Genomic DNA, 22,915 nt, shown 5'->3' on the forward strand with positions numbered 1-22,915 from the left:
CTCAGCCCTCATTGGCTCGTCAGAGGTGTCTGGAACGTGACGAGCAGCTTGTGGCTCTGCTCTCATTGGTCCGTCACATTGAGGTCCGCCTCAGACAGCAGCAGCAGCACCAGCAGCCAATGGGACGCAGCATCAGTGCCCTGGAAGACAGCATTAGGCAGGCTGAGGTAACCTCTTACTGATGATATTTTTAAAAAGTAATATTACAGTTTAGTAAAACTAACTTCAGTATCAACAAGAATGAAACAACATGATTTATAAAAACATGGATTTCAATGTATATGAGATTAAATGCTGAGTGACTTTATGGTAATGGTCTTAATCTCTTTGCCCACCCCACTCTCAGGCTTTGGATCAGGAGCTATCTGACCTAGAGCGACCCGTGACCCATGAAGTTGATGGCGTGGGGCAGGTTTTGAAGTCGCAGCCCCAGGACGTCCCCCCCCAGCTGCTGCTGGCCCTGGAGAAGGATGGGCGAAGCCTGTCGCGGGGGTACCACGCTGCCCGAGCAGCCTCCCAGGCCCTGCTGCAGGGACTGCGCGCACAGCTGGACGCGCACAGGGTGAGAGACGGCGCGGGTGGAAAGACTCAGTCTCACAGTCTCTCTGTTGCTGTTTGCTTAGCTCTGCCTTGCTGTCCCTCAGGACGCAGTCCAGAGCGATCTGAAGGCACTGGAGGCTCGGGTCCAGGCCCTGCTGTCCTGGCTGAGGGAGAGGGAGGGAGAGACGGAGAGAGAGAGCGGGGAAGAGAACACTTCAGAGCTCACACACCAGCTGCAGCTGTGCAAGGTAAGAGCGCGCAGTCCTCTGTAACACTGACACACACACGCACACACACACAGTGCGCTCTTGTGTTCACACTGACGCACGCGCAGCGCAGTCTTGTGTTCACACCGATGCGCACACACACACACACACACACACACACAGCGCGCTCTCGTGTTCACACTGACACCCGGCACAGTCTTATGTTCACACTGACACACACACAGCGCGCTCTTGTGTTCACACTGACACACACAGCGCGCTCTTGTGTTCACACTGACACACACACACACACACACACACACACACACAGCGCGCTCTTGTGTTCACACTGACACACACACACACACAGCGCGCTCTTGTGTTCACACTGACACACACACACACACACACACAGCGCGCTCTTGTGTTCACACTACCATGAGTACCCGACTGTGACGATGCAGACGATGTTGTTAACCTCTCTCACACTCTCCCTCGTCCTCTTTTTCATTTCCCTCTCCTCGCTCCCTGTCCATGTGTCTCCCAGGAGTTCAGGTCGGCTCTTTCCGAGCGCTCCCGGGAGCTGGACTCCGTTGCCTTCGATGTCCAGCTCTTCGTGTCCGAGCGAGCTCAGGACGTGGAGCCCCTGCAGAGCAGGCAGCTCCTCAGACGCCTCACGCAGCTTCAGAGGTCCTTCCAGGAGGCGTCGGGCCGCGCAGAGGCCCTCCTGGCCAGCGTGAGGGCGAGGGAGAGAGACGGCGCCCGCGAGAGAGAGGTGTGGAGGGCTCCTGTGGGAGGACGGGCAGCCACAGCAGCCTGCCTCGCAGCCGGGCGCTTGTTCTCACTGGAGAAGTGCAGCTCTGAGAGACGACGGTGTTGAGGTGTATGTGTGTGGAGCCTGCTCCACAGGGGCTCTGCCAGAGTGTGTCATTCACTTCCTCTGGTGCAGCAAACACTGTCAGGTGCTGTTTTCCTGCACTGGTTCGTCAGCAGTCCCGCTTCTCAGATCATCAAGTACTCAGCTGTCCTGGCGAGCAGGAGGCAGGTGGGGAAGATGAGTGAAGGAGGCCAGCTGAGTCATAGAGAGCCCTACTACTACTGGAGTACTACTGCTCCATCCCTCTTCCACTACTACTACACCCCCACTACTACAGCCCTACTACTACAGCTCCATCCCTCCTCCACTACTACAGCCCTACTACTACAGCTACTATAGCCCCATCCCTCCTCCACTACTACAGCCCCACTACACCAGCCCTACTACTACTGCTCCATCCCTCCTCCACTACTACAGCTCCTACAGCCCCTCTACTGCTGCCCACACCAGCGCTACTCCAGCTCCTGCTGCAGGCCTGCATGCACACACCGCGAGTCTGTGCTCTCACCCCAGCATGCGTGTGGATTAACCTGTCTGCCTTGCTCTTACAGATTGTGTGTCTGCTGCTGCGGCAGGGAGAGAGGAGACCCGGCCGAGCCTGCTAACGGGCTGGAGCCTCTCTTCTCCGGCCCTTTCTCGCCCCGTGTTGGGCCAGACCAAGAAACCGCTGCTCTGGTCTTGACATGGGGTAGTTTGTGCGGGGGGGGTTCGGGTTCGAGAGAGCCAAGCTTGGCCTCGCTGTTCGGCGTTGTGTTGAGCTGTTTGAGAAGTTTTTGTGTTGTCGCGCTGACTTGTTGCCAAAGTTGGGCCTGTCTTGTCCGTCTGTCTCTCCGGTTGTGTCACTGACCTGGACACGTCGTGCTCACAGCTCTCACAGGTGCCTCTGGTCTTGCTGGGCCTGTGGCCCGGCCCGGTCCAGCGAGCGGTTTGACGGAGAGAGAGAGCGAGAGAGAGAGAGTGAGGCGTGACTGCTCGGTGTGTCAAAGCGTTTGTGTGCAGCCTGCTGCCTGCAGCCCCAGTCTGAAATGATTTCCGCAGAGTGCGCTCGCTGCTGTTCACTGCCTCCAAACGGGGTCTGGTGGACTCTTGAACTCATGTGATGTGGAACGGTGAGCATGAGGGTTCTTTGAATTCAGCTGTTGTTGAGGTTTTGGCATCCTGTGCCCAGGAAGCTTTCAAACCCACTGGGTTTTCCTTGGTCTCCTGGACTCCCCTCCCTTCTGCGCTCACGGGATCTCTCCCCTCTCTCTCCCGGGCGGACCGACAGGCTGTGCAGAAGCAGCAGGCAGGATGTTCCCAGAAGCTGGAGGAGCTCGCGTTATGGTTGGCCGAGGCTGGTGCCACGCTGTCCAACCAGCAAGCGGGTCTGGACTCCGCGGATGTGAGCGCTCTGCAGAGGAAGCAGAGGGGGATCAGGGTGAGGGACAGGCCCGGATTCGGACTGGGACTTGGGTGTGATGATTTTGGGTTTGGTGGGTTTTTTGTATTGAGATTTGAAAAGCAGACATGGACACTCTTTGTCTCTCTGTCTTCCTGTCTCCCTCTCGGCCGCTGTGCTCTTTCAGGATGTGCAGAGGGATCTCCAGTCTCGGGGAGATGGGGTGACGGAGGCCCTGCGCTTTGTGGAGGAGTTCCTCGGCGAGCGGGGGGGGGCTCTGTCTCCCGAGGACCGGGGCTCGCTCCAGGCGAGGCTCTCTGCCATCCGGGGGCAGTACAGCGCCCTGCAGGAGCGTGCGGAGAGCGCGGAGAGAGAGCTGGACCGCGAAGTGACCACTGCTCTGCAGGCACAGACGCAGAAGGTGAGGGCGTGCAGGTGCTGACTGCAGCAGCCGCTCCACCTAGCGGATACTCTGGCTTCTCCCGCCTCCTCGTTCTTCTCCGGGTTTTCGTTTTCCCGTTTGACATTAGCGGTTTGGTTCTCTCGGTCTGTCTTGCTTCCTTGGCTTCTGTTTGACGCTGTGCCTCTGTCAATGACGCGGTCAGCTGGCAGTGCCGGTGGTGTTTATAAGCAGTCTGCGCCTCAGTGGGTAACGCCCGTGTCCTGACTTGCTGCATCGCAGGCTCGGGCGGCTGAGGAGCTGCAGGAGGCGCAAGAGAAGATGGGGTCCCTGCTGTCCTGGCTCTCCGCCCTGCCCCCCAGCGACCTGGGGGGACTCGCTTCACAGCAACACGCCGCTGGGGGGGCCGCTCAGAACCTGATGCAGACCGACACAGGGTCACAGCCAGGTGGTTCTCTGGACTCCCGCTGCGAACAGCTGCAGGTCAGACTGAGCAGTATTTCTGCCACACTCCACTCCTTCTCTCAGGATCACGAGCAGGGCCTCTCCGTGTCCAAGCCATCGGGGGATACAGTGTTACAGTGCAGTACTCAGAGACGTATTGTTGTTCATGGCTTCTTATACCTTTCCAGGATCTTACTCCATCTCTCTCACCCCTCCCTCCAGGCTGAGCTACGGCAGCTGCAGTCCCAGCAGGAGAACTTCCTGTTGGCCACTCAGGCCGCCCAGTCCCTCCTGGATCGTCCTGACGACAGCGTACCGGCCGCTGAGAAAGACCGGCTGCGCCGTGACCTGGTCTCCCTGCGCGGGCAGTACCAGAGCCGGGCGGACCGCTGCCGGGCCCAGCTCAAGCAGGCCGAGTCGCTGAGGGAGGAGCTGGGGAAGTTTCTGCAGGAGCACCGGCAGCTGAGCGACTGGCTGGAACTGAGTGAGGGGGAGCTGTGTTCCCTGAGGGACGGAGAGACTGACGCGCAGGGCCTGAGGAAGAGGCAGGGGGAGCATAGCAAGGTGCGACGCGCTGACTGAGCAGTTTCCCACTTCAGTTCTGCCTCCAGGTTTTTGTAAGAACACAATCATCTCAAACATTGCTGTGCTTCCAAGCCGTGTCTTGTCTGTGTCTCTCGGTAGCTGGCGGAAGAGGTCATCTGCCACAAGGCCGACCTGCGGTTTGTCACGATCTCGGGGCAGAAGGTTCTGGATTCGGTACGAGGCAGCGGTGAGGCCGACCCCTCGCTCGCAGCCACGCAGACGCTGGTCGCCGATGGCCTGCAGGACAGCTCTCAGCGCTACGCTCGCCTGCACAGCAAGGTGGGCGGCAGGGCTCAGAGAACGGGGGTTCCTGAGAGGCACCCCAGGACAGCCAGGGGTCGCTGTGTCACTGTACCCATCTTCTCCTCCTCTTTCCCCGCAGTGTTCGGAGCTGGGGACCCACCTGGCCTGGGTATTAGACCGGTACCAGCAGTACCAGGAGGAGGCGGACTCTCTGGCCAGCTGGCTGTCAGAACGGGAGCAGAGCCAGATTCTAGACAGAGCTCAGAGTGACCTGACAGACACCCAGACCCTGCAGGACTCCCTGACCGCAGTGCAGGTGGGAGAGGGAGGAGGGAAAAGAGAGGTGGGAGGAGGGAGGAGGATAGAGAGACGGAGGGAGGAGACAGTTCGTCCCCGTCATTAACAATTGCTTATTGTTTTTCTGTCGGCCCCTGTCTTTGCTCCCCCTCGGCCAGCTGCTGCAGGACGAGCTGGCTGAGCGGTCAGCGCAGCTGGACAGAGTGAAGGGGGCAGGGACGGCACTGACCGACAGCCAGGAGACGCCCAGGCTGAGAGCGGCGGACGTCGCCAGCACCACAGGTCAGAGCTGTGCCAGCCCGTGTTGCTCTGGGGCAGGGTGTGTGGCCTCGCCGCTGATCTCTCTCTCTCCCCCCAGACGCTCTGCAGGCTCGTTTCTCCGCTCTGTCCCTGTCTGTGTCTGCCCGGGCCGAGCAGCTCCAGACAGCCCTGGCCCAGTCGGTCAGCGTGCAGGAGGGGCTGCAGGGGCTGCTGGCTTGGTTGGAGGGGCTGCCTGGGTCGTGGGCCGGGCTGGACCGGGTCCAGCCCACTTCGCAGGCTGTGCAGGATGCCCTGACACAGAATCAGGTACTGGACCCAGCCAGCACAATCATGTTCTCCACCCAAACCGGCCACCATCTTCTAACACATCATTTCTCTCTCACTCTCTCTGCTCCCCCCCTCACTCTCTCACTCTCCCTCTCTCTCTCACTCTCTCTGCTCCCCCCCCCCCACTCTCTCTCTCACTCTCCCTCTCTCTCTCACTCTCTCTGTTCTCCCCCCCCTCACACTCTCTCTGCTCCCCCCCCCTCACTCTCTCTCTCACTCTCCCTCTCTTACTCACTCTCTGCTCCTCAGAGGTTGCGTCAGGAGCTCCTCTCCAGACAAGGCAGTGTGGACGCCACTCGCGACTCTGTATCCCAGCTGCTTCAGACCGCTGACGCATCCACGGCCTCCGGGCTGCAGGGGGCGCTGTCGGAGCTGTGCCAGCGCTATGCGGAGGCTCAGGCGCAGCAGCAAGCGAGGGAGGCGGAGCTCCGGGCCCTCCTGCCCCGGCTGGAGAACTTCCAGAGGCTGGCCCAGGAGCTGCAGCAGTTCACGCAGAGCCGGGCACGCTCGCTGAATCTGGGAGGGCAGCCCGAACGAGACATCGAGGAGCACAGACAGCGCGTCGAGGTGAGAGGGAGCGGAGAAGACAGGGAGGACCAGGGAGCGAAGACTCAGAGGGAGGAGGACAGGAGCGGGACTGAGGGGGGAGAAGGAGGGAGAAGTCAAAGTGAGACCAAGACGCAGAGATCCCGTTCGAAACTGACGTCTCGCCTTCTCCCAACACAGGAAGTGAGGGCGGAGGTGACCCAGGAAGCAGACCGGCTGACCTCCCTGCGCCAGCTGGGGGAGGAGCTGAGCGCCTCAGGTGTCCTCGCCGACACTCAGCTGCTGCAGGACGCCGTCAGGCAGGCGTCCGAGGATTTCTCCAGGCTGGAATCCAGCATCAGTGCCAGGTGAGAGCGGGCGCGTGCACACACCGAGCTCTGACACGGGCGTCGCAGGCATGTGTGTGCTGCAGAGTTCTGCCTGGGTCTGGAGTAAAGAGACGAGTAGTGAAGCTGTTCCAGCCTGATCTTGTCGGATCTTCAGACCTCAGAGGCTCGGCAGTGCTGGGCCGGGTCAGTACTGGGCTCTGGGACCTGTGAGTGCTGTTGCTGGACCAGTAGGTGGCGCTCTCCAGGACCAGCATGTATAAACCACTGCCCCAGTAATTTCTTTTAATAAGAATTTTTTCTTATATTAATGTTACATATTATTATGTAGTTCTGATATTTAAGAACTTGTCTTTTGAGTATGTTTGATATGTTTATATTTATGTGCACGACACGACATTCCAAGTGTAGGATTCAGGAGGTAATGCCATTTAAGACAAATATTATTTTTCACAATGGAACAAGTAATAGGTTTATTCCTGCTGAAAAGAGAAGAAAAGAAACACAATGTTTTGGCTGTGGAGCCTTCACCCGAAGAAGGCTCCATAGCCGAAATGTTGTGTTTTTTTTGTAAGGATTAAACCTTTACTTGTTCCTTTGCAGCCTACGCATGCTGATGCATTATCTGGCCACAAGAGGGAGACAAACACCACTTTCTCCTTCCTGCCTCTGCAGGTCCAGCGAGGTGCAGGGCTGTCGGCAGCAGCTCAGCGAGTTCAGGGCTCTCTGTGGCGCCCTCCAGCGGTGGCTGCAGGGAGTGCAAGAGCAGCTGCCTCATGTGGAGCCCAGCCTGAGCACTGAGGAGCTGCAAACCAGAGTCTCACAGCTGCAGGTCAGAGTGCAGGACTGTGTGCGTCTGTAACTGTGTGTGTGTGGGGTTGATGTGTACACTGGAGGTTAACGTGAGTGTAACTGGTGTGTACACTGGGAGGTAACTGGAGTGTAACTGGTGTGTTCCAGGACCTGCTGAGCGAGTGGGAGGCCCAGGGGACTCGGGTTCAGGAGCTGAACCAGACTGGAACTGAACTGGAGTCACTGATCGTCTCCATTACAGCCCCAGACAGCAAGACTGGTGAGAGATAAGGGGAGAGAACAAGTAGAAAGAGAGAGGGATGGAGAGGGGGAGAGATGTGGGATTAGGGTTGGAGGGGGGGGAGCAGGAGAAATATGAGAGTAATATGAGAGGGTCAGAGGAAGAGAAATGGGGCTTGATAGGCTGGCTTAGTGATTGCACGAGTATATACAGTATTTCGTCAGTCTGTGGGGGTTTGTGCACCCGTGTGTGTGTGTCAGTCAGTCTGTGCGGGTGTGTGCACCCGTGTGTGTGTGTGTCAGTCAGTCTGTGTGGGTTTGTGCACCCGTGTGCGTGTGTGTCAGTCTCAGTGTGCTTCTCTCTCTCAGGTGTGCCACAGCTCAATGGAGCCAGCAGTCCCAGCAGTGTAAATGGCATTCACACATGTAAAGGTGAGGTTACTGGAACATCATTACTGTTCTGTGGAGTGAATTTCTTCTGCTGCTTTGCTTCACTGTGTCTCCCAACTGTGTGTCCGAGCCCACTGTCAGTCTCGGTGTTAATGTATCAGTGTTAGTGCCGGTCTCTATATCACTGTATAAGTGTCAGTGTTGGCATCAGTAACTGTCTCGTTTACATCCACCAGTGTGTCAGCATGTGTGACGTGTGTGAGAGAGTTATCCTCACGTCAGCGTCTGTGCCCGGGTGTGAGGGCGTGTCAGCGTCTGAGGCGGTTGTTACGTTGAGAACATGATTCATGAAGCTGATCCTCCCCTCCTGTGCCCAGACCTGACGGAGATCCAGTGCTCTCTGGCGGACGTGAACGGAGGCTACGAGCCGCTGGGGAAGGAGCTGAGGCAGAGGCACGGCCGGCAGGCCGCCTCCCTGCAGCAGAGGCAGCGGGCACAGCTGGAGGCCGGCCGCCTCGCGCAGTGGCTGAGCGGCAAGGAGCAGAGCCTGGCCCTGCGGCCGGCGGCCTCTCCCTCCAAGCAGGAGGCCGTGCGAGCGCAGGCGGAGGAGAACAAGGTGAGGGGGGTGCGAGCGGCTCCGTGTGGCCCCTCCCTCTGCTGCCCTGCTGACCGCTGCTCTCTCCCTGCCTCAGGCCCTGCTGTCCGAGCTGGCGGAGAGCTCTGGGAAGGTGGAGGAGCTGAGGGCGGCCCTGCAGCAGCTGATCGAGGAGAATCCCGACGCGCCTGAGACGCAGAGCTGGAGGGACATGCTGAAGGACATAGGTGAGGCACCGCGGAAGAACCGTCTCCGCTGCTCCCTGCTGTAGGACATTGTTATTGATCAGCCTGGCTGACGCCAGCTCTCTGTCCCTCCCTCTTCCTGTCGCCATGGTTATCTAAGCCCACACCTCTCGCAAACGTTGCCATGGTTCCTGAGAATTTGAGCTGTCTGCTGTTGCCATGCGAAACGTACTGTTGCCATGGTTTCCTCAGCCCCAACACTTGTACGGTTGCCATGGCGTCTGCGCTGAACCCTGTCCGCGCCCCCTCCCCAGGTGCGCAGTGGGAGCGGGCCAATCGCACGGCGGAGCAGCGGCAGGCGGAGCTGGAGGCCGCGGCTGACAGGCTGGGCAGCTTCTCAGCGGCGGCGGCGCAGCTGGGGCCCTGGCTGCGCGAGAAGGAGCTGATGCTGAGCGTGCTGGGGCCCCTGTCCATCGAGCCCAACATGCTGGACACGCAGCGCCAGCAGGCGGAGGTACGGCAGCCCCACGCCGCCGCCGCCGCGCACACGCCGAGCCTGCGCCCGCGCGCCCGGCCCAACCCCTCTCCCCTCTCTCCCCTCTCGCCCAGTTCATGCTGCGGGAGTTCGAGACGCGGCGCCCGCAGTTCGAGCAGCTGACCCAGGCGGCCGCGGCCATCCTGTCCCCCCCGGGCGAGCGGGGCGGGGCGCCCGAGGTGCGGGCCGAGCTGGGCTGCATCGCGCAGCAGTGGGGCGACCTGACCAGCCGCCTGGCGCGGCGCTGCGAGCGGGTGGGCCAGGTGCGCAGCGCCAGCGGGAGGTACCAGGCCCTGCTGCGCTCGCTGGCCGGCAGCGTGGCCGCGCTGGGCGAGCGGCTGGACGCGCAGCCCGCCCTGAGCGCGCGGCCCGAGGCCCTGCGGCGCCGCCTGGAGGAGACCGGGGAGATCCGCGCGGAGCTGGAGCAGACGCGCCGGGAGCTGCAGCAGGCCGAGCAGCTGTGCCAGGAGCTGAGCGGGATCGTGGAGGAGCCCTACCTGAGAGAGGAGCTCAGGAAGAGACTGGAGGCCGTCAGTGCCCCCCTCAGGAGCCTGGAGGAACGGGCAGGTGAGTGTCTTTCGGTGGAAGTCCAGCTCGAACCTTCGTAATCCTAATGCTTCCACCTAAACGCTCTCCGTCTCTGTCGCAGCGGAGGGGCTGTCCCAGCTCCAGAGCACCCTCTCCAGCTTCCAGCAGTTCCAGCAGATGTTCACGGAGCTGTGCGGCTGGCTGGAAGAGCGCTCGCGCCTCCTGGGAGCTGCGCCGCCCCTGGCCTGCCAGGCAGAGGAGCTGCGGCGGCAGCAGGCCCAACACGAGGACTTCCAGAGGGGCCTGAATCAGCAGAGAGGCTCCTACGAGCTGATCCAGGCGGAGGGCACGTCGCTCCTGGTGTCCCTGCCCGCCGCCGGCGAGGAGCGGGCCGCACTGCAGTCGCGGCTGTCCGCCCTGCGCCAGGACTGGGAGGAGCTGAGCCGGGCCTCCTTGGAGGGGCAGGACCGCCTGCGCGAGGGCCTGGGCCGGGCCGAGCGCTACGAGCAGCAGCGCGAGGAGCTGTGCCCGTGGGTGGCCGCGTGCGAGCAGCGGGAGAGCGAGATCCAGCCCTCCCTGGACCCTGCGGCTTTGGAGGCGGCTCTGCAGAGAGCCCGGCAGCTCAGCCTGGACGTGGAGAGGCGGCGCCCCCTGCTGGAGGCTCTGAACGCCGCGGCCGACCTGCTGCTGGAGTCCTGCCGCACCGGGGAGGAAGAGGTCCGGGACGAGAAGGCCGGGCTGAACCGCCGGCTGGACGGGCTGGCGGAGAGGCTGCAGTCGCGCCTGGCCCAGCTGGAGGAGCTGGCGGGCCGGCTGCGCGAGTTCGAGGAGGGCCGGCAGGCCGTGGAGAGGAGGCTGGAGACCGCCAGGCACCAGCTGGAGGTGCAGGAGGCGCTTGGCCCGCAGGCCTGCAGCAGCAAGAGCCTGGAGAGGCTGCGCAGCCAGCAGGCGGCGCTGGAAGCACTGCGGCCGCAGGTGGCTTACTTCAGGGACCTGGCGCGGGGGCTGGTGCAGGACGCCCCCGAGGCAGCAGGGGGCGACAGCGAGGGGGGCCGGCGGCTGGCTCAGCAGGCGGCGGACACGGAGCAGGAGTTCGCCGACGTCAGGCAGAAGGTGAGTCTGGCTCCGGGGGTGGCGTCTGGCTCTGGGCTGGCGCGGGCGACCTCTGACCCTCTACCTTCCCTGCAGGTGGAGCAGTGCTGCCAGGCTCTGGAGGCGAGGCTGCAGGGCGTGGGCGAGGCACAGGCGCGGGTGCGAGACGTCTTCTCCCGCCTGGCTGACCTGGACGACGAGCTGGACGGCATGGGCCCGGTGGGCCGCGACGCCGACTCGCTGCAGTCGCAGGCGGAGGACGCGCGCGGCTACCTGGCGCGGCTGGCGGCGGCGCGGCAGGAGCTGGAGGCCCGCGGCGGCGAGTGTGCCGACATGCTGCGGCGCGAGGGCAGCTCGCCCGACCTGCTGGCGCTCAAGAGGGAGGCGGAGGCGCTGGGCCGGCAGGCGGGGAAGCTGGCGGATCGCGGGCAGGCCCGGCTGGCCCAGATCGAGACCGCCGCCGAGCGCGTGCGCGACTTCTACCGCCGGGCGGCGGAGCTGGGCGCGCTGCTGGGCCGCGCAGAGGACAGCCTGAGCGCGCAGGGCGCCGTGGCAGCGGAGGTGGAGCTCATCAAGCAGCAGCTGGACGACTTCAAGGTAGGAGGGCGGCTCCGCGCTGGGACAGCTTCCAGGACACCGGACTGTGTCGATGGGCTGTAGGAGCTGAACCAACCTTTTATCTTCTGACCGGCCACTGAAGTCCTGTTTCTGTGTGATCGTTTCCGACGGTTTGTTTTCTATCTGTCTGGGTGCTGTTGTGGAATTGCTTCAGTGTCTCTTGTTTGTTAGAGCAGCAAACCTGCGGTTTAAAAAAGCTGTACTGGGCGGGATTGCAAATGAGGTTTTCTTATTTTTATGTTGGCTGTGTCAGTGTGCTGGACTCCACAGGGACTAGAGGAGTCTAGAGCCTGTGACTGGGCTGTGTCAGTGTGCTGGACTCCACAGGGACTAGAGGAGTCTAGAGCCTGCGACTGGGCTGTGTCAGTGTGCTGGACTCCACAGGCACTAGAAGAGTCTAGAGCCCTGGGACTGGGCTGTGTCAGTGTGCTGGACTCCACAGGCACTAGAAGAGTCTAGAGCCCTGTGACTGGGCTGTGTCAGTGTGCTGGACTCCACAGGGACTAGAGGAGTCTAGAGCCTGCGACTGGGCTGTGTCAGTGTGCTGGACTCCACAGGGACTAGAAGAGTCTAGAGCCTGTGACTGGGCTGTGTCAGTGTGCTGGACTCCACAGGGACTAGAAGAGTCTAGAGCCTGTGACTGGGCTGTGTCAGTGTGCTGGACTCCACAGAGACTAGAAGAGTCTAGAGCCTGTGACTGGGCTGTGTCAGTGTGCTGGACTCCACAGGGACTAGAGGAGTCTAGAGCCTGCGACTGGGCTGTGTCAGTGTGCTGGACTCCACAGGCACTAGAAGAGTCTAGAGCCCTGTGACTGGGCTGTGTCAGTGTGCTGGACTCCACAGGCACTAGAAGAGTCTAGAGCCCTGTGACTGGGCTGTGTCAGTGTGCTGGACTCCACAGGGACTAGAGGAGTCTAGAGCCTGCGACTGGGCTGTGTCAGTGTGCTGGACTCCACAGGGACTAGAAGAGTCTAGAGCCTGCGACTGGGCTGTGTCAGTGTGCTGGACTCCACAGGGACTAGAAGAGTCTAGAGCCCTGTGACTGGGCTGTGTCAGTGTGCTGGACTCCACAGGGACTAGAAGAGTCTAGAGCCCTGTGACTGGGCTGTGTCAGTGTGCTGGACTCCACAGGGACTAGAAGAGTCTAGAGCCTGTGACTGGGCTGTGTCAGTGTCCTGGACTCCACAGGGACTAGAAGAGTCTAGAGCCTGCGACTGGGCTGTGTCAGTGTGCTGGACTCCACAGGGACTAGAGGAGTGTAGAGCCTGCGACTGGGCTGTGTCAGTGTGCTGGACTCCACAGGGACTAGAAGAGTCTAGAGCCTGCGACTGGGCTGTGTCAGTGTGCTGGACTCCACAGGGACTAGAAGAGTCTAGAGCCTGTGACTGGGCTGTGTCAGTGTGCTGGACTCCACAGGGACTAGAGGAGTCTAGAGCCTGTGACTGGGCTGTGTCAGTGTGCTGGACTCCACAGGGACTAGAAGAGTCTAGAGCCTGTGACTGGGCTGTGTCAGTGTGCTGGACTCCACAGGGACTAGAAAAGTCTAGAGCCCTGTGACTGGGCTGTGTCAGTGTGCTGGACTCCACAGGGACTAGAAGAGTCTAGAGCCCTGTGACTGGGCTGTGTCAGTGTGCTGGACTCCACAGGGACTAGAAGAGTCTAGAGCCTGTGACTGGGCTGTGTCAGTGTGCTGGACTCCACAGGGACTAGAAGAGTCTAGAGCCTGTGACTGGGCTGTGTCAGTGTGCTGGACTCCACAGGGACTAGAAAAGTCTAGAGCCCTGTGACTGGGCTGTGTCAGTGTGCTGGACTCCACAGGGACTAGAAGAGTCTAGAGCCCTGTGACTGGGCTGTGTCAGTGTGCTGGACTCCACAGGGACTAGAAGAGTCTAGAGCCCTGTGACTGGGCTGTGTCAGTGTCCTGGACTGTTTAACCACACTCTGTTGTGCTGTTTTAATATTTATCTGGGTGTGGACTGATAAGCAAATCCCTGAGGCAAATGTTCTGTGAAGTATAGAGAGAGGGGAAACATGGGGCCTGCCACAGTATTTTTAGAATGATTCAAAGTGGAGTCTCTTTTAAGAGAGAGATACTTCCCTGAGTTCGACTCCGGGTTGCTAAAGTGGGCTCTTCCCCTCTCGCTGGCCTGTCACCAGAGGCGTCCAGGTAATTTCAAACCCAGACATGTCTGTGAGCACTGGAGCGAGTAGCAGCCCCCTTCCCTATTCAGGACTGCCTGTCCAGAGCGGTGATGTCATGGCTGTGTTTTGGTCGGCGCGACAGGCGGTTCGGTGAGTCAGCCTGCGGTGTCTGAGCAGCAGGCGCGGCGGGAGAGCGGTGGTGACCCCTGCCTGACCCCGGCGGGGCGTGTCTTCGGGGCGGGACCCCCGAGAGAGAGGGAGTCGTGCAGCGCGGCGCTGCTGGCACCCCCAGACTGCAGACCCCGCTGTCTGAAGTCGCTGTCCGCGTCCGAGCAGGGGGTCTGTCTGCCTCCCTGCGCTTCGTTTTCGCTCAGCCCCACTCCCAGAGTAAGACCGCAGCCCGGCCTCTCTCTGCGTGTCTGGGGCTTCTGATTCCAATCTCGGCAGCATTCCAGAGGCGCGGAGCGTCCGGAATCTCAGCTGTCCGTCTCCCTTGTGTCCTCCTTGAATTCCCGAGCCCCCTCCCCACAGCTGCAGGGGTCTGGAATTTCAGCGGAGCAGGGAATGAGGAAGAGGGAGCTGGGAGTGAAGGGGGCAGTGGAGAGAGGTCTCTGTCTCTCCGGGACGTGGATGGGAATGCCGCTGGGGTAGCGATCGTGGTCTCGCTGTGGGGATCCTAGCGGGGGTCCGGAGAGGAGAGGCCCCTGCTCTCAGTTCTTCCTCGGGAATAACTTTTCTTGGGCCAGAATAAAGGAATTTACGGGCTTGTCTCTCCCCTCCCTGGGCAATAAAGCATTGCTTTAAAACAGCCAATAATAAAATCAGTTAAGTTCCAGACATTTGCCTATGCAAAGTTACCCAAACTAAGGCAGCAAGAATGAAATATCCTTCCTCCTGTACCAGCCCTCTGTAGGCAGTAAACCCTGGAGCGGACAGTAGCGGACTGGGGCTCTGATTTGGGCGCTGTAAAACCCGGAGTGGATCAGGCTGCCGTCTTCCAGTGTTGTCCTGCATCTCTGATATCTTAATTGGTTTTGTTTCTCTCTGTGGTCTGACACACTTACTGTGATGTAGTCTAATTTAATGAACTAATTTCTGAATCAAAGAAGATTTTGTGAAAAACAGTGTCGATCAAGGTCCAGCCCCTCCAGCCTTCCTGTGGGCCCCTGTGTCAGCTGTCTGAGTCACAGTGCAGGGCTGTCATTTCAGCTGTTCTGAATTAGTCCAGCATTCCTGCACAGGAGCTCCTCTCCACCTCTCTCCCACCTCCCACTTCCTCCCTTCCTGTCCCTATCTCACTCGCTTTCCTCTGCAGTATTTAAAGCAGCAGTGTGTTGTAATGACAATGCAGCAGTATACAGTGCAGTGCATCATTCACAGCCTGTTCAATGCAGCAAAGAAACACGAATCAGTGCTGAAGTCAGTCTATCTGGAATGCCTCTGGCCTGTTTTCAATGTGACTCACCTACAATGCAGTAAGCCTGACAGTCTCACCTACTTACAGCTCACACCTGTGGGAATGAGCACATCGCTCTCACCTACTTACAGCTCACACCTGTGGGAATGAGCACAGGGCTCTGACCTCCTTACAACTCACACCTGTGGGAATGAGCGCAGGGCTCTGACCTCCTTACAACTCACACCTGTGGGAATGAGCACAGGGCTCTGACCTCCTTACAACTCACACCTGTGGGAATGAACACAGGGCTCTGACCTCCTTACAACTTACACCTGTGGGTATGAGCACAGGGCTCTCACCTACTTACAGCTCACACCTGTGGGAATGAGCACAGGGCTCTGAACTCCTTACAACTCACACCTGTGGGTATGAGCACAGGGCTCTCACCTACTTACAGCTCACACCTGTGGGAATTAGCACAGGGCTCTGACCTCCTTACAACTCACACCTGTGGGAATGAGCGCAGGGCTCTGATCTCCTTACAACTCACAACTGTGGGAATGAGCACAGGGCTCTGACCTCCTTACAACTCACACCTGTGGGAATGAGCACAGGGCTCTCACCTACTTACAGCTCACACCTGTGGGAATGAGCAAAGGGCTCTCACCTACTTATAGAAGGGCCACCTGCGATACATGCAGGAATGTGTAATCTGGCATTCCAGTGGATAAAAAGTGTAGAAGTGGAAACTACAGGGGAGATCATTTGAAACTGCGAACCGGAGACACATCTTTGCACAAAGAGTGGTCAGGGTCTGGAACACGCTGTCCAGCCATGTGGCATCGTTTAGCAGGTGGATGTGATCGCTGGATCAGTCGCTAGATGGGTGAAATGGCTTCTTTCCTCTTTCTCTTCTCGATTGTAACCTTTCCTGTGCTCTGATTGTGGCGGGTCCGAGGCACTTGTTGGACTAGGGGAGGCGATGGGGCTCTTCTAAGGCTGATAAGTCAGAAGAATGTGGAGAAATGGATAATAAGTACTGAGATGGTTTTTGCTGCATTGAGATGATGGCTGCAGTCAGTCTGGTGCACACCAGGTGGGTGTGTGATTTTTAGAGACAGCCAGCTCATCGTTTGCAGTTTTTAACTGTTGCTTACCAACGCTGTGTCGACTGTGTGCCACAGAGAGAGCGCGGAGCGAGGCCATAGGGGCCGAGTGGCCGGCGTGCGCGCGCGCGCGCGCGTGTGTGTGTGTGTGTGTGTGGGGGGGGGGGGGGCAGGCCGCTGGACAGGCAGGTGGACCAGGAAGAGGTTAACGCTCACACGGCTGCTAGGAGCGAGAGAGAGAGTTCTGTCGCTGCCTGGATACCGAGAGCGAGTGTGTGGGAGAGGGCAGAGGGAGAGGGAGGGAGGGAGGGGGGGAGACAAGGGCGTGCAGAGGGCAGTTGGGGAGAGTGTGGTGACTGGGGCACTTGTGTTCAGAGGTCATGGGCTGCCAGAACGGGCAACGAGGGGACCCCATCGTCTGCAGACAGGCAGAAACAGAGCTGGGAGAGGAGCAGAGACACAGGATGTTGGCGTGCAGGACTCCCCTGGAGCCCCTCCCCCGCCCCCCCGCACTGCAGAGTTCACCGGGCGCGTGAGAAGTGGGGCAGGCGTGACCACCCGGAGACACGGGGGGGCTGGCCGGGGGTTTGTTTGCCTTAGCGCCGCTGCACTCGGAGTCAGGATTTAAAAGTTCGCGGCCGGCTGGCTCAGTGCTCCGGCTCTTCCCCGGGCCGTGACCCCTCAGAGCTCACAAGCGCACTGTGTCGCTCGCTCGGCTCCCGGCTCTGTCTGTCTGTCCGAGCCTGGCTGCTGCAGGGGGGCGCGGGGCCACAGACAGACCCCCTTTGTTTGGGAGGAGAAGTTTGTCCTGGAGCAGTGGGACAGCTGCAGAGGCGCTCGGAGAGGGCCGGGGGTGGGGTGGGCTGGGGGGCTGGGGTTCGGCCTGTTTGACATGCAGCCCACAGCCCGCAGTTCGGCGGCTCGCCGTGAAAGAAGTGAGCCGTTTAAAAGAGAGAGAGAGGGGGAGCTGCCCCCCCCGGGGAAGAGGAGAATGCGTGTGTGTCTGGGAGAGAGAGAGCCAGTGTGCGTTGGCTCACACAGCCGGAGCTCTGCCAGAGGTCTTTAAACAAACAGCGAGACTGGCACAGAGGCCGAGCGAGGGAGAGAGAGCGCTCTGCTGTCGCTGTGCGAGAGGAGCCCAGCCGCACCACGGAGCAAACCTGATTTCTTCCCTTCGCTTTGTTTCTGGGCTCGGATTACACCGCTCTGAGTCCTCTCCGGCTGGGATTTCTGCTCAGCCTGCCCCCCCGCCGGGCCCGAGTTGCCGTGGAGAGGAATGTGAGACATCGCTGCCCGGGAGACAGGAGTCAGGAGAAAGTTTGGCTCTTTGTTCCGCTGCTGTGCTGTGTGGAAGGGGTCTCCGGGGCTGTGCGTGTCCGCGTCCCGCGGCTCTGGTTTCGGAAACGCGGGGCTTTATCGGTCCGCCTGTGTTCTGGCTGCGCTGCCGCCCTCCCTCCCTCTGTTCCGATCTCGTTCTGGAGAGGATTTTGTTGTTCCGGGAAGACGCGGGGCTCGGATCACCACTGGTCGCCGCTCATGCCAGAGACGTTTGAGCTCCAGTTTCAGGGATCCACGGAATTGTAAAAATAAAACATTGTGGAATATAAAGTCCGTCTCCCTTCTTCCACGAATCCGGGCTTCCTGTCCCTTCAGATTCCATCTGGACAGATTTTGCAGATGGAGGAGAAACGGCTCTCTCTGCACTGGGGCTGTTTTGTGTCTGGTTTCACACGGCGGTGTTGGAGAACCCAGAAGGAAATCTCTGCCCGCCCCCTCTCTCTCTCCACACTCCCTGCTCCCTCTCCCCCGATCCGCTTTTTGGGAACGGAAACCAGCATGATTGCGAGACTTCCTGTCTTTTAATACCAGGACAGGAAACTCCGCAAACGGAGCTCGATTCAAATGAAAACAGGGGGAGAGGGAGGGAGGGAGGGAGAGAGAGAGAGTGAAGAAAGTGGGAGATTTTTACAGCAGCTGCAAACCATTTCAGCAGAGGACTAGCCTGAGAGAGAGCGAGACGAGCCGGTCTCTCAGCGCTGACCGCCAGGCGAGCTGCAGCACACGTGCGGGATCTGGGGCTCGCAGCCGAGCCAGCGTGCCCTCTGGAATGGAATCGCTCCGCGCGTCTGTGGGCACATCGGGGAGCTGAGGCCAGCTCGCAGACGGACTCCCGGGAATCTCTCCGCTCCGCTCCGAGGGCTTCACAGGAGCTGCGCTTTTCACTTCCTCAGCTGTAGCTCCCAGGAAAACGGACACCGGGAGAGGGCGAGGGGAGGATGAGGATGTGACACGGGCTGTGGGAACCGTCAGGGATGAGCGTTGCCCGTTTCCTGTTTCCCGCCGTTGCCCCTGGGCACGGGCGTCCCCGGGGCTGGAGGTGGCGCTAGCTGGCGATGCCAGCGCGCGCGGCGGGCGAGTGTGCGGCCAGCGTCTCGGAGGGGTTGACACGACCGGCCTGCAGCGAGGATGGGGGACAGCGCGGAGAGGAGCCCACCCATGAGCAGCGTCCGCTCCCTTCCTGCGCCTCCTGTTTCCCAGAGACTTGACAATTTGGCCCTTGAACGCTCTGCTCCTTTTCCTGAACGGTAAGGCGATGCCTGCGGCTTGATTCCGAAACCGATTACAGATATTCCTGTATCCCGGGGATCTTGGAGGGGATAGCATCTTCTCTCCGAGAGGGACAACCAGAAGAGCAGGAGAAAAAGGACCGTTTCCGCAAATCCCAGATCCTGTTTTTTTTCCTTTTCTCCTCCTCCTCTCGCACGAACCCACCGCCTCGCTCTTGCCTTAAAAGGAGCGAGCAGCCCCCCCGGCTAGGCCAGGGGGCGGGCGAGAGCCGCGGCCCCCTTTCCGCCTTTCCCACTGTGGGGGGCGAGGGGGAGGAAGGAAGCGGCAGGGAGAGGGGGAGATGGGGGGGTCTCCCGGAGCCGCGAGAGTGTGCCTCAGCCGGGACGTCCCGCGCTGACCAGGCGCTGAGCAGCCGCCCGCCTCTCGAAACTGAACCCCGCGCGCCCCGAAGAGTAGCGCCAGCCCCTGCGGTTGAGCCATGGGGAAGCCGCTGAGCCGGCCCGACTGCCTGCGCCAGAGCCCCCGCTGCCTGGGGAAGGGCGAGGAGGAGGAGGGCTACATCGAAGACTGCTACGTGCCCCAGCGCTCCATCTACGACACCATGCGCATCAACGAGCAGATCGACCAGGGGCCCAAGCTGGGCCAGCCGTCCCGGAGCACGCTGGGCTCGGCCGGGGGCGGCGAGGGCAGCACGCTGTCCAGCAACGGCACGCTGGGCGCCCGGGCGGGGGGCGTGTTCGAGGCCCGGCCCCCCGAGCCCGGCGCCAAGAAGCTGGACGAGAGGGTGATTTTCGATGCGCTGAAGCTGTCCAGTGACCCCCAGAGCAAGCCCCCGCCCGCCGTGTCGCCCCTGTCCGCCTCCGTTTCCGCCAGCTCGTCCTCTTCCTCCTCCTCCACCGCCGCCCCGGGGGCAGCTGCGGTTCCCAAGCGGCGCCACCAGGGCGGCGACAAGAAGGACAACCCCAACCGCCGCTCCTGGAAGGCCTTCATGCCGCCCTCGTACCCGGAGTTCGCCGAGCGCCTGGAGCTCTCGCCGGGGGACTCTGCGGAGAAGCGTCTCTCTGGGGCGGGCATCCCCCTGTCCCCTGTCCTGCTGCCTTTGCTCGTACCCCAGCCTCCTCCTGGTCCCGCACCCCCTCTTCCTGCCCAGCACCCGGCATCCCCCGCTTCCTCTGGGGCGCCTGAACTCTCCCCCGTCGCCCCCCAGTGGCCGAGCCAGCTGCCGGCTCCGAGGGCAGGTGGGCAGCAGCACCAGCTGCCGCAGAAGCAGCACAGACCGCAGCAGCCGGGCGTCCCGGCCCCTGCCAGCGCGCCCGGCGCCCCCCCGCGGCCCGCGCCCCTGCCCCCGGGCCAGGAGGAGCCCGGGCAGAGAGACGAGGCCCGGGGCGAGATGAGGGGCCTGGCCGCGGCGCCCTTCCCCGGCTGGCGACCCGCTGCGGCTGAAGCGCTGGGCAAGAGCGCAAGCTTGGACGAGCAAGAGACCCGGGGCCGAGAGCCGGGCCAGGACGGCGCCCCCCTCTGGCCGCCCCACAGGCCCCGAGTGCCGCCCCCGGCCCAATCCAGGACCTGGCCCCGCGGCCCGTCTGCCGGCCAGAAGCCCCTCCACAACTGCCCTGCTCTGCCCCCACTGCCCCCCCGCCTCGGAGAGGAAAGTGACGAGGAGGAGGAAGGGGACCTCTTCCTCCTGGCCCCCCCCTCGCCGTTCCTGCTGGACGGGGAGACCCTGGGGTACCAGGGCCTGCCTCTGTCCCCCTGTCTGAGCCAGGAGGGAGGGGACGGGGGTCTCCTGGACTGGCCCCCCCCAGCCGGCGAGCTGCGGGAAAGGACGGCCTCCGAGCTGCGGTTCGAGGAGGACGAGATGCGGATCCTTCTGGAGCTGGAGAGCGAGGAGGGTGAGAGGGAGCTGCAGGAGGAGAGGGGCTGGCAGGCCGTGCTGCAGCTGCAGAGCAAGGGGAGCCCCGAGGACAGCCAGGAGGGGAGCGCCAAATTCCCTGCATTCCAGGACTGGGACGCTCACGCAGAGCAGGCGTTGGGGAGCTCCGTTTGTTGGCCCCTGCTGGCACCCCCTACTGGCTTTGGGGGGCCTGAACTCCAGCCCCAGCTTTCCTCCAGCCCCTACCCCCCCTCCCCGGTGGCCAACTCCGAGCCCGGCTCAGACGAGCTCTTCCTGGAGCTGGAGAGACAGTGCCAGGAGGAGGAGGCCGTGGCTTCGGCCCACCCGGAGCCAGAGGACCCCCGGCACTCACCCCTGGAGCTGGAGAGACAGTGCCAGGAGGAGGAGGCCGTGGCTTCGGCCCACCCGGAGCCAGAGGACCCCCGGCACTCACCCCTGGAGCTGGAGAGACAGTGCCAGGAGGAGGAGGCCGTGGCTTCGGCCCACCCGGAGCCAGAGGACCCCCGGCACTCTCCCCTGGAGCTGGAGAGACAGTGCCAGGAGGAGGAGGCCGTGGCTTCGGCCCACCCGGAGCCAGAGGACCCCCGGCACTCTCCCCTGGAGCTGGAGAGACAGTGCCAGGAGGAGGAGGCCGTGGCTTCGGCCCACCCGGAGCCAGAGGACCCCCGGCACTCTCCCCTGGAGCTGGAGAGACAGTGCCAGGAGGAGGAGGCCGTGGCTTCGGCCCACCCGGAGCCAGAGGACCCCCGGCACTCACCCCTGGAGCTGGAGGACCTTGGAGAGGGGCACCAGGGTGCAGGAGCCGCCGAAGAGAAGCCCGGAAGCTTGGAGGAGGGCGACACTGAATCCGAGGCTGCCCGGGACCGCTGGGAGCATCCTGGGCTCGGTGCCACTTCCATTCCCATTCCACACCGGGCCGCGGGCAGCACCAGTCCCGAGCCCGATTCCAGGTCCGATTCGGGAAGCAGACGGTCTCCCCAGCAAGGAGAGGAGGAGGAAGAGGAGGGCGATGGCAACGACGAAGGAGCGCATCGAAGGTCAGGCGATGAGCAGTCCGGCTCCCGCGCTCGCTCTCCCACCCCGGAGAATCCATACTGCCCCCCGGAGGAGAGGGAGGAGGCCTGGGGGGCTCCGGAGGGGGGCGGGCCGGACCCTTCGTCCTTACAGAAAGAAACTGGGCAAGAGGGAGACAGCGAGGAGGGGGGTGGGGGTGAGGAGGGGCACCCCAAAAGTGCCTGTGCAGAGGAGCTGGGCTCCTCCATTCCCAGTGAGCCGGACTCCGAGCAGGAGATGTGTGCAGCTCGGGAAGAGGGGGCGACCCCCCCGCCTGCACCGCCGCCTCTGTCCTCCACGCCAGCAGGGGGCGCCACTCCTGACCTGTCCTTCGTGGCCACGGACAGCTTCGTGTACCTGGCGGTCTCGGCCCCGCCCCCATCCCCGCCAGAGTGCCCCCCCACCCCCGAGGAGCCCAGCGCTCCCTGCAGCCCGCCCCCTAAACTGGACGCGGACCCCGAAGGGGGCGCCTTCCTCTCCACCGACAGCTTCGTGTACCTGGCCGCGCCGGAGCGCATCGCGCCCGCCCAGGGCGCCGGTAATCCAGACGGGAGGAGAGGGTCCGACGGCTTTTCCCGCCAGGATTCCTGGGAATGCCTTTCTGACTCGGACCGGAGTAGGTCGGGCGTGGATTTTGTGCTGGGCTCCATGTCTGGAGAAGACAGCGACTGGGACTCCCCGGCCGACGATTCCAAATCGGAATCGTGCTCCGACTCCAGCTGGGATTATTGGGACCTGCTGGAGCCGGAGGTTTTTGGGGTCCTGTTCCCCAATACCAAGGAGCCGACAGAGCTCTCCGAATCCCGTGATTCTGGCCCTGGTGTTCCTGAGGGAGAGGATAGGAATGCTTCGGGAACGTTATCCTCAGAGTGCCCCGAGCAGCACTCGGTGTCGGAGGTAAAGTCATGTCGGCGCGCGTCGCCGTCGCCAGTCCCCCGGTCTGCCCGCGGTCTTTCAGGACCCTTGTCCTTCTGCACCGAGAGGATGGAGCCGGAGGACCACCAGCACGTTCCTCTTTTAGATGTAGAAAAAAGAGCTTTAAGTTATTAGCTGTGTCGTTGTCTGTGTTCCAACGCTGGCGTACAAGGTACTGCTGTATAGGGGTGTCAGAGGTGAGCGTGCACAGCTCCAGATAGCTCAGAGGTGTCCTTGCTAGCACATTCCTGTATCAGTCCTCTCCTCTGTACTGTATTTTGTCTATTTCAAGTGATGTTAATTAGTTCATCCTCTTAAATTAGCAGTGCCCAAGGGGCTGGAGTGGGGCGTAATTAGTCCATTGCATTATTAGCGTGCCAGTTAAGAAGCGCACCAGTTCACACGGTGCCTCAGGGTGCAGTCTGCCGTCCTG

The 22,915-nt window shown here is 61.6% G+C and overlaps 1 protein-coding gene across 7 annotated transcripts in view; it reads left to right on the forward strand.

Moving 5' to 3' along the window:
* macf1a (microtubule actin crosslinking factor 1a) overlaps positions 1-22,915 on the forward strand; it is a 122,217-nt gene that overhangs the window by 70,022 nt on the left and 29,280 nt on the right. For 5 of the 7 annotated variants that reach the window (XM_088931549.1, XM_088931551.1, XM_088931553.1 and 2 more), the window contains exons 37-59: positions 6-167; positions 347-562; positions 645-788; positions 1,294-1,521; positions 2,891-3,040; positions 3,189-3,422; positions 3,684-3,884; positions 4,068-4,409; positions 4,530-4,709; positions 4,813-4,989; positions 5,129-5,252; positions 5,329-5,537; positions 5,808-6,125; positions 6,285-6,451; positions 7,106-7,262; positions 7,391-7,502; positions 7,832-7,894; positions 8,230-8,468; positions 8,545-8,674; positions 8,947-9,146; positions 9,242-9,734; positions 9,817-10,808; positions 10,884-11,384. In XM_088931549.1, the coding sequence (XP_088787675.1) occupies positions 6-167; positions 347-562; positions 645-788; positions 1,294-1,521; positions 2,891-3,040; positions 3,189-3,422; positions 3,684-3,884; positions 4,068-4,409; positions 4,530-4,709; positions 4,813-4,989; positions 5,129-5,252; positions 5,329-5,537; positions 5,808-6,125; positions 6,285-6,451; positions 7,106-7,262; positions 7,391-7,502; positions 7,832-7,894; positions 8,230-8,468; positions 8,545-8,674; positions 8,947-9,146; positions 9,242-9,734; positions 9,817-10,808; positions 10,884-11,384 (5,739 nt within the window). The remainder of the gene's footprint in view (positions 1-5; positions 168-346; positions 563-644; positions 789-1,293; positions 1,522-2,890; positions 3,041-3,188; positions 3,423-3,683; positions 3,885-4,067; positions 4,410-4,529; positions 4,710-4,812; positions 4,990-5,128; positions 5,253-5,328; positions 5,538-5,807; positions 6,126-6,284; positions 6,452-7,105; positions 7,263-7,390; positions 7,503-7,831; positions 7,895-8,229; positions 8,469-8,544; positions 8,675-8,946; positions 9,147-9,241; positions 9,735-9,816; positions 10,809-10,883; positions 11,385-22,915) is intronic. The other 2 variants (XM_088931556.1, XM_088931555.1) reach the window with 1 other exon arrangement.

The sequence above is a fragment of the Atractosteus spatula genome, chromosome 14 (assembly GCF_055471065.1).
Source record: "Atractosteus spatula isolate fAtrSpa1 chromosome 14, fAtrSpa1.hap1, whole genome shotgun sequence".
Taxonomy (NCBI): Eukaryota; Metazoa; Chordata; class Actinopteri; order Semionotiformes; family Lepisosteidae; genus Atractosteus; species Atractosteus spatula.